The following is a 10,111-nucleotide window of genomic DNA, read 5'->3' as shown; positions in this document are numbered from 1 at the left end:
TCTTCAAGCTCGGGCTGGATTGGGGAAAGTGTGTGGGGTGGGACCCACACACTCTCCCGGTGGGGTTATCCACTTACTGGGGCCAGACGTCAGGGTCCCTGGCGTCTGGCCCCTTTGCCACGTCAGCAGGTCAACGGGCAGGCGGGCAGTGTGGGCCAGGGGCCAAACGCCAGGGACCCTGGCGTCTGCTTCGCAACCCAGACGCCAGGGATGTTGACGTCATCAAAAAAGGTCAGAAACGAATTTTATTTGTAAACGAGGTCAAATCGGAATTTTGTTTGCACAATGAGTCAGAACAGTAATTTTGTCCGCATGACCGCACGTCTACATCCACTCATTTCTTCTTTTTCGTGATGAGGTAGCTCCTTCTCTACTACTTAAGGCCGCGCTAGCAAAGAAGGGTGGAGCAGATCGACCGGCCTTGGCTAACGATCAGCGCGACCATGACCACATGTGTGACGGTGTGCGTGACCGGCACCGCCGGGTACTGCGCCTCGTGGCTCGTGAAGCTCCTCCTCTCCCGCGGCTACGCCGTCCACGGCACCGTCCGCGATCTTGGTATGTATACTCCATGCATAATGCAATGCAATGGAAACATTATGTTATTGATAAAATTATCGTGATGGAAAGATATACATTTTTTGTCTTAGTAGATACAAACCCACGCTATAAATGCTAGGGCTTTTGCTAATTTGGAAACTTAAGTCCCATGGTAAAGAGGACTATTGTACAATGGTGTATGCATGGATATGCTATGTTTATAGCTTCATACTTGAGATGCGATCATACCAGCACTAAAGCACTGGAACTCATCAGAACTTCGAAGTTAAGCATGCTTGACGAAAAAGGGTCCCCCGCTTTATAGATAAAGCAACCATCACCGCATACATCCGAGAGCACTGATTCAAACACATGCCACCACCGCACTCAACACAAACACCCAACGCAAGATATAAAGGTGAAGGACACCAACACACCAACCCAACGACTACCAAGCACACTACAAATGAGCAAAGAAAAACCACTTTGAGCCGGCAAAGACCACCACCAGTGCGATCCATCGAGGAGAGGCGCGACAGCCAATGTCGGAGCAGGGACTCCAAAACGGTGCCTTCAAGAAGGGCACGACCACGGATAGCCGCCATCGTCCGATCCAGCGGATCAAGTTTTCACCCGGAGCAACACGAAGGGAGTGGAAGCACTGTGCCTGCAAGGAGGAAACGACGACCGCAATCGCCGCCACCGTCGGGCAGTCCAAAGTCTGGGCAAGTTATGTACCCCGTTTCTCCGACCCCTCCGACGCACCCCCGAAACGCCAACCACCGCCCGAGCGGCCATGTCTGCTCGCCCACACCCGAGCCGCGCAATCTCCCCAAGATCAACACGCCTCCCACCTCTAGGGCCGCCGCCCTGCACCCAGACCGTCATGAGACCATCGAAGGGGATTGCTTTGGACAGCTCCGCCAACCCAAACCACCGACGGAACCGGCAGTGATCGTCCCGCCTCAAGCATCGCCAGGAAAGCGACCAGAAAGCACCATGCCGGGGAAGGGGGAAGGGGGAGGAGCGGCACTTGGAAAGTGACCTCAAGCATCGCCAGTTAAGCATGTTTGCGTGAGAGTAGTACTAGGATGGGTGACCTCGTGAAAAATCATTGTGTTGCATTCCTTTTGAATTACTCCCTCCGTCCCATAATATAAGAACGTTTTTGACACTGTAGTGTTAAAAACGTCCTTATATTTTGGGACAGAGGGAGTACCTCGCAAAGAAAAAGGCTTCATACTTAACAGGAAACTTTTTTGTGCGGTATAAAAAGACATCCTGTGTGTTCAATTTTTTTTAACAAGATAGGCTACAATATACATGAAGGCTTTCGTGTTTCACTCTCTTGATATTTCAGGTGATAACAAGAATGCCCATCTAAGGCGCTTAGATAATGCTGCTAGCAACCTCAAGCTTTTCAAGGCTGATCTCCTTGACTATGATGCAATGGCATCTGCCATTTCGGGATGCCAGGGAGTTTTCCATGTGGCGACTCCTGTTCCTTCAGGAGAATTAACCGATCCAGAGGTAAGCAAATTTCATACCTGGTTTGCGATGTATACCAGCTGGTGCAAAGGCCGGAGATGATCCTTCCATTAACTAAAAAAAGAGAAATTTTAAGATGGTCCTAAAATAACAGGAGCCACTAGTTTTGTTAGATTCAACAGACGATGTTAGTATTACCACTTGGAAGGTAATACCCTATTGGTGAAACCATAGGGTCAATATAAACATTGCACTTAGCGCCACAAAGAAAAGCTCGAGATTCGTGAGCTGCTCCGGATTAACTAGTGTTTTAGCTCGACTCGAACAGAAATGAATTTAGTATGAGCACTTTATGTAGCTCGATCAAGAAACAAACTTATCTTGAGCCAACATTAGCTCACTTGGTTTTAGCTCAGTATAATAATTATATTAAATAGTGTCAATATATATATATATATATGAAAATAATAATAATTTATTATCATATATGTTGTGTGTGGTTTTTCTCCATTTTATCTACTAGTAGGAAATATGTAGCTTAACTAAGCATAGAGAGAAATGTGTGCCTCATTATGGTATGGTACCTGGTCAGTCGTGTGTTAAATATCCTGAGTTTTTTTTTTGCCAAAGTTTCACAGTGGACCTTTTTTTTTTTGCTAGTTCATCCATAATATGCTTCTGTTAAATACTCCCTCCATCCGGAAATACTCGTCGGAGGAATGGATGTATCTAGATGTATTTTAGTTCTAGATACATTCATTTTTATCCATTTCTTCGACAAGTATTTCCGGACGGAGGGAGTACTACTAGTCTACAGTTGAGAGAGAATAAGTCAAACTATCTTTAAATAATTATAATCATTGTTTTGGTTGGAATAATATGTTATACTGGTTTATTATGTTGTATTGCTTGTTCAAAAAATTGACAATGGTTCAAAAAAATCATGTTAAGATTATTTAAAACATCATGTTCTTTATCTCTAAACTATCTCGAGACCGTTACGCTGCGCACGGGCCACCCTGTATAGCTCAACCTTGAAATTTACTCAGTTTGAGCTTGCTCGGATTTAAGTTGAGTTGAGCCTATTCCAAATCGGTCGAACTTGTATCGGTTGCGGCCCTAACTGCACTATGTGCAAATATAAGAACACATGTTATATTATTAGAACACAATATTAATTAACTAAAGACATGATAAAGGTAATTAAAACTGAGGACATCATACTTCAACAGCTTTTCTTTCCCCCAAAAATTGCTGGTATAGAGAAAGTTGGCACTAAAACATACTCCGGCAGATTCTCTATTCTCAATATTTTCTGCTGATCACAAAACAACACCCTATCTTTCCAAGATGTTCCCCTATATCTTTCCCAATACATGCCACATCCGCGCGCCGCCATGACCGTTGGACCACCGTCAGTTCTAGCTAGGGGACTGCTACCGGACCATTGTGTCGCCACCGCATGTCACCGCTGGATGCCCCAACTTATATGCATCAATTACGAAATTTATATACCCCGCTGTCCAAATTACTTGTCGCTTAAATGGATGTATCTAGCACAAATATAATACAATAACCATCGTAATCGTGCGGAATTATGTCTATCATACACACATGATGATGCAGCTACAAATGTTGGGCCCTGCTGTTACTGGCACCACGAATGTGCTCAAGGCCGCATCTGCTGCAAATGTCCAACGAGTGGTCGTCGTGTCATCCATGGTTGCTGTGGAGATCAACCCCAAAGACTGGCCCAGAGGCAAGATCAGAGACGAGAATTGTTGGTCAGACAAAGAATTCTGTTGGAGCAATGAGGTAATAACAACTTAAGAACCAACGTGCGATGCCGTCTCATCCAACACGTTTTTCTATCCAAACACGACGACGACATTTTGCACCATGTATTTGAGAGCTGGTGCCCTGTTGCCAAGATCGCGGCGGAAGCGGCGGCTCTGGAGTACGGGCGTGAAACCGGGCTCGACGTGGTGACACTGAACCCTGCACTGGTGTTTGGTTCTCTGCTGCAGCCGACCGTCAACGCGAGCAGCCAGTTCCTCATCTACTTGCTCAAAGGTTTTAGCTACAGCCGTCTTCACACATTTGAGATCATTCCCCGCTCTTGATTCGTTAACGATGTTTTCGACGTGCGTTGTCGTGTGCATGCAGGAGGCCCTGATCAGGTGAGGGACAAGCTCTGGCACATCGTCGACGTCCGCGACGTCGCCGACGCGCTGCTCCTGCTCTACGAGACGCCGTCGGCTGCAGCAGAGCATGTACCCTGGGCGCCACACTTCATCTGCGCGCCACACTTCATCACCGTCCGGGAACTGTTGCGTTTGCTCAAGAGCATGTACCCTGGGTACCCATACATATCCGAGTAAGAGTTCTATCCTAATTAATCCCGTGATGATTCAGCATGTATTGTTGTTGTCTAGGATTAACCGACAATCTGATCGTTCGGGCATTTGGCAGGGAGAGCATATATGACATGGATCACCCTGCTCCGATGACCTCCGAAAAGCTGGAGAAGCTGGGGTGGAGCCACCGGCCGCTGAGGGACACGATCGCAGACACCGTCGAGTTCTGCCGGGAGGCAGGGTTTCTGGAGGGCGTGGATGGTGGTGATGCGCCCTGCCGCTTCCCACCTCTTTTCAACAAAATCTAGCGTCAAGAAAGAGTTTGAAGAAGTTTGGGCGAGCATATATAGTGTTGCTCCTCTATTATTGCTACCTTTGCGTGTGTATTTGGTGGTGTGATATTGAAATATCTGGACGGACCAGCATCTAAGACCCGCAACAATAAGGTGTACCTATTTCTTAGTAATCCATACTTATTACTTGAATAATTTGCAGGTGGCTCGCGCATTTTGCTAGTTTAGAATTTTATTAGAATTTGTATGGCACAAATGAAACTATTTTTTTATCCAGCAAAAGAAAAATGAAACAATTATGAAAAATTATTTTCATTTTTATTGAGAAATAACATAAACTAAACATGTTTTAAATATTATTCTGAAGTGTTTGATTTTTACATAGGGGGAAAGCAGCACGTCACTGTCTTCAAAAGTTGAAGAAACATGTGTATAATTTGCTGTGTGGATATCGAAAACCTTAATATAGGGCGTGTTTACTCTGGGCTATGTTCTGCATCATGTTTGGCTGTCCGCATTGCATTAGGAGGTGATTTGATACATGTCGTTTGGTTGGCAGCACTTGAGGGTTAAGGCTCTGAAGATGCATTTACCTGGCGTTTGGTTGCTTCGACTTAATGTTGTGATCATCTCTTCTTACTAGTGGTGACCTTACCATAGACTACCACTACATAGACACTACCAAATTAACATCATTTTAGTGTTCATCAATGGCAATCAAGGGGGAAGTTCACCATCCTCTTCTTCTTTAGATCATTGTGTTATCTCTGATAGCTCACTCAAACATGCCAGCATGCATATCCAACATCTCCTAGGTAGAACTTACCATCAGGGATATTGATCCTATCACACCAAGCCAAGCTATCAACAAAAATGTTAGTTATGGCATGAATTAACAGTTAATAATGCCCACCTTGAAATATGGATACCATCTATAGCTCTCTTGTATGAGTTTGACCAAAAGTTTCCTTCATCATCTCTCATGTGGGCTCTACGATCGCCTACAAGATTTGCTTGAAATACCGAAAAATTGTCTCATTGCATCTCCTGAATGTGTTGTCAATCACTCTGAACTTCCGATTATGACTTACATGAAGAAACATTGCTACTTACTCTTCCACGGAGGTGTTGATGTTATCTTATAGCAACCTCATCTCCCTAAACGTCTACACAAGCTTGCCAGAAGGGGCTCCTCTCATTCGAAGCATGTTCATAGCATCTACATCATTACAGATGTAGATGTAGCTCAGATATTGTTGGAAATATGCACTAGAGGCAATAATATTGTATTATTATATTTCTATTTTCATAATTAAGAGTTTATATTTCATGCTACAACAACTATGATTCTGGAATATGTAATTCTGTGGAAAACTCGTATGCACGTGTGATATGATAAATGATAAAATATAGGTTCCCGGTCTTGCCTTAAGACTGGCTCAAGTGTTGGTGGTGGTCATATTTTCAGGATCTCATGATATCGTTAAGTGTAACGATAGTCCTGAAACAACATTTAGAGTATAACATTAGAAGAATGATCATATTGAATCGACACAATCTTGTTTGTTATACTTCAAAAATATCGTCTGAAATCAATTATAATAACACGAAGTGTTAATATGTGTTTTAATTCCTCAGACCATGATAATATCTTAGTCACTTCCTACCATATGGTGGACTTTGGGGTTGCTCAAACATCATATGTAACTAGGTGATCATAACGACAAAACCTACGGGTTCATCAGAAAGTTTGACAAGGGACTGGATAGCTCGAGAGTGGAATTTGCTCCTCCAACGACGGAGATATGTTCTTAGGGCCCTCTCGATGTGACGACATCCATCATCGCCTGGCCAAACACATGTGACTACGTCACGGGGATGCCAGAACACTTCAATGAGAAAAAAGAACAAAACTAGCAACGGGATCGATGGTATAGTGAGCATGTGCATGATTCAAGAGGATACCGAGGCATTCTTGATTTTGTAAAGTATCACGAAGAAAAGAGAACATCACATAATAACCAAATGTTCACTCCAATGCCATTTGCGTAATCATAGGGATCGATATGGACGTCTGCGGTTCCACTATCGGTCAATGAACAAAGGGGTTCTGTTCATGTCTATGATTTACCAAACCTACAGGGTCACAAGCTTAAGGTAATCATGATCTACTGAGTGTTAGTAGGACGAAAGTATCGAGGATTTATTTATGGAATTGTTTCATTAATATTCAAAATATTTTCGAGAGGAACCGAAAGCGTTTCGGGGTCAGCGGAAGGGTTTTGGAGTTTATCGGGTAATACCAGATATTACCAATAAATAATATATAGGTTAAAAATGTTTCTGGTGATGTTAAATTATATATAATATGCTCTAGTAATTGTTAAAAGTCTTTTATAATTAATTTAATGTCAACGGGCCTTAAAAGGCCTAATGATGGAAGGCAACTTGGGCCACAAGAGCCCAAGTGAAGGAGGCGGAACGAATCCTACCAGGACTACTCCCCTCTTGACCGGCGCCCCAAGGAGGGACTTTCCCTCCTTGGTGGCTGCCTCTCCCTCCCCCTCTAACATATATATACTTGAGGTATTGGCCACAATTGAATACACAAGTTTGGAGCCTCTCCTCTAGTTCATCTAGTTCTAGTTCTAGTTCTTGTTGGCCCTACTTGACTAATTAGAGCTAGACCTAGTTTTTCTAATCCTCGTAATTACAAGTACAGTGCGGTTCTAATCTCCTCCCTCTAATTCTCTGGCGATGATTAGTTCTGGACGGTGAAACGCTGTCGGACCGTGAAGACCGTACGCTTGCAACCAAGTAGAGAGGACGTGCTTTTGATCTTCCGTACAAGGGATCGTTCGAGGGCGGTTCACGAGATCATCATCAATGGTTCGAGGGACTCCAAGTATGATCTACACCGACTCGTCTACTTCCGCTGCACTCTGAAGTCGGTAACGATCGTTGATCCAAACCCTATATGCATCTTCATATCGTTCCTCGGTGTTCATAGGGCGATTTTTTTGTTTTCTACTACGTTTCCCAACATATTCGCCATCCACTAATTATCTCGGGATAACATTGGCACATATCTGATCGCATGCCTGTAATTTTGATGAACCGCTCTCTTTTGGAGTAATAGGAGCCATGCATGCGGCCTGATTCATATGCTTCATCTGTTCTTCCTAGTGAAACTGATATCGCGGTAACTAACAACGAAATCAACCCAACACCTTACCCAATGGCATAACAATGGAGGGATTGGGGATGGTTTTATGTTGCTTACCACCATGGGAGATAACGATGATGACCCGCCCATGCCAGAGAGGAGGCTGAAGAACAGAGACGGAGACGAAGGGGACGAGCAACCCAGGGAGGGCAGGAATCGTCCTGGTGCTAGAGGTCTTGGTCCGTGCAGCTGCCGATAACGCAGATCTAAGTCGCTGCCACCGGTGCCGAAAACTGAGGCTACAACTCCCGCTAGAGGTGAGCAGGTAAAAAGGAGGGAGGTAAGACTACTTCGCGCCATACCCTGCCTGCAGATTTTTTTTCACGCCATCTCCACGCATGTACCCCGACGTACATTGTCCCCCTCCTTCATTCGTCTTAGCCTGACTACGGAAAAAACCGATTCGAGCATTCCTCGTGAGCCAGGATATGAGGTGCTTCGAATTTCATATAGATATGGAACAACACCTTGCTTGAGTGACCAAACGAGCTATTTTTGCATCCACTGTGTTTGGTTTGGAGGGGGCCGGGCTAGGAGCAACCAAGCACGCCCATAGATATGAGACATGTACAATAGAAATACAACCCAATCCGCGTGCATGATTTTACAGCCGGCGTGGTTTGATTGGTCAATGGTACTCGCTCCATTGGTAATGATTTTGCGGGGTATGTATTTTTTTTCCAAACAGAGACATGCGGACTTATCTCTTTCTCTTATATCATTATTAAAATGATACTTTCGTTCAAATTTAAACTAAATCCACAACGCTTATTTTGGGATGGAGGGAGAAGAAACTAAGTTGTGGAGATTAATTTCTTCAAAGTCAAATTATTTGTACTAGTACTATACTACTCCCTCCGTCCCAAAATATAAGAACGTTTTTGGCACTAGCATAGTGTCAAAAACATTCTTATATTTTGAGACGGAGGGAGTACTATATAGTGTACACATTTTAATTTCAAATCCAAAAACCAAAAGGTACGTGAGTTGTTCATAGAATCCGCAGATGGCCCAACATGGTGGGATTACAGCTACACTTGCTACATTACCATCATGGCTTTTTTTTAGAAAAGGGGGGATTCCCACATTACCATCATGGCTATATGCCAATGCAGGAAAAGTTCACATGCCTATCCATGCGTGTAGCTGGTCATGGCACACGGACCATAAGGCCTTGTACAATGCCCGCTGCTTATGCACCAGTGCTTAAAGAGAGGGACTAAAGCTACGGCTCGGTGATTTTGTAGCTTACAATGCTAGGTGTTTCATACGATGCCTAAATTGATTTGATTAAGATGCAACAGAGCTAACTGCAGTTTCACGGAAGGGCAGTCACCGACTAGCACCGGGAGCCAAAGTTTGCTTCCGTTCCTCTTCCTAACACCTGTGCTAAGGGCATCTACAATGGGGGCGCTTAGAGGAGACGCCAGGCTTTGATTCCTGGCCGTTTCGATGCAATCCCGTTCAGTCCTGGGATTTTGGCTGGCATCGATGCCAAGCCTGTCCGACGCATGGTATTTGTTTTTTTGCATGTACCTTTCTAACGACTGCAATGTCTATCCTTTAGCTAAAACTAGCAAACATGCCCGTTCGTTGCAACGGAAGACAAAAAATGTTACACGCCAGCTAAATAAGTATAACTCAATACCTTAAATTATGAGCGTCATCTATTTTCACATGGTGGCTCACCATGTTTCCACTTATCTTTTTTCCCACACTAGTTGATGATGTACGCGATGTCCATGTGATTGCAATGCATTGGACGTGGTAAATCCCAAGGCAATGAGCTTGCCACTGCATGACACACTTGTCATTGTACCGCGCAAGAGAATGTTTAAAACTTTAAAAACAAATTTCATGGACCACAAACTACTCCTAGCGCCTAGACATAAAAAAACTTTCCAAAAACTACGCAAATACTAGACATGAAAGACTTTTGAATCGACGAACATTTTTTCTAATCCACGAATATTTTTTTAAAATTTTTGGGCATTTTTTAAATGCATGAACATTTGTTTTGTTCAGACGAACTTTTTTTAAAATGCATGAATAGTTTTCGATTTCATGAACATTTGTTTTTTCCAGACGAACATTTCTTGAAATGCATGCATAGTTTTCAATTTGTGAACAGCTTTTGAGTTAGCAAACCTTTTTTGTATCAATGAACTTTTTTTATAATTGGGGAACAAATTTTGAAAATTTGTGTT

At 43.7% G+C, this 10,111-nt stretch overlaps 1 protein-coding gene across 1 annotated transcript; it reads left to right on the top strand.

Annotated features, from left to right (window-relative positions):
• The first annotated feature begins 443 nt into the window (after positions 1–443).
• Positions 444–4,693, top strand: LOC119309757 (cinnamoyl-CoA reductase 1-like). The gene is made up of 6 exons (XM_037585681.1): positions 444–558; positions 1,901–2,070; positions 3,655–3,843; positions 3,939–4,101; positions 4,195–4,405; positions 4,501–4,693. Exons 1-6 carry the CDS (start codon positions 444–446, stop codon positions 4,691–4,693), a joined length of 1,041 nt encoding a protein of 346 aa, XP_037441578.1.
• Positions 4,694–10,111: the final 5,418 nt, after the last annotated feature.

The sequence above is a fragment of the Triticum dicoccoides genome, chromosome 5B, assembly GCF_002162155.2.
Source record: "Triticum dicoccoides isolate Atlit2015 ecotype Zavitan chromosome 5B, WEW_v2.0, whole genome shotgun sequence".
In the NCBI taxonomy this organism is placed as follows: domain Eukaryota; kingdom Viridiplantae; phylum Streptophyta; class Magnoliopsida; order Poales; family Poaceae; genus Triticum; species Triticum dicoccoides.
The sequence above is the reverse complement of the archived record's forward strand: the minus strand, read 5'-3'. Positions and strand labels throughout refer to the sequence as shown.

Coding starts and splice junctions, on each gene's coding strand:
- LOC119309757 (XM_037585681.1), top strand. CDS start 444: ATGACCACATGTGTGACGGTGTGCGTGACCGGCACCGCCGGGTACTGC. Junction 559..1,900: donor CGGCACCGTCCGCGATCTTG/GTATGTATACTC, acceptor TTGATATTTCAG/GTGATAACAAGAATGCCCAT. Junction 2,071..3,654: donor GAGAATTAACCGATCCAGAG/GTAAGCAAATTT, acceptor ATGATGATGCAG/CTACAAATGTTGGGCCCTGC.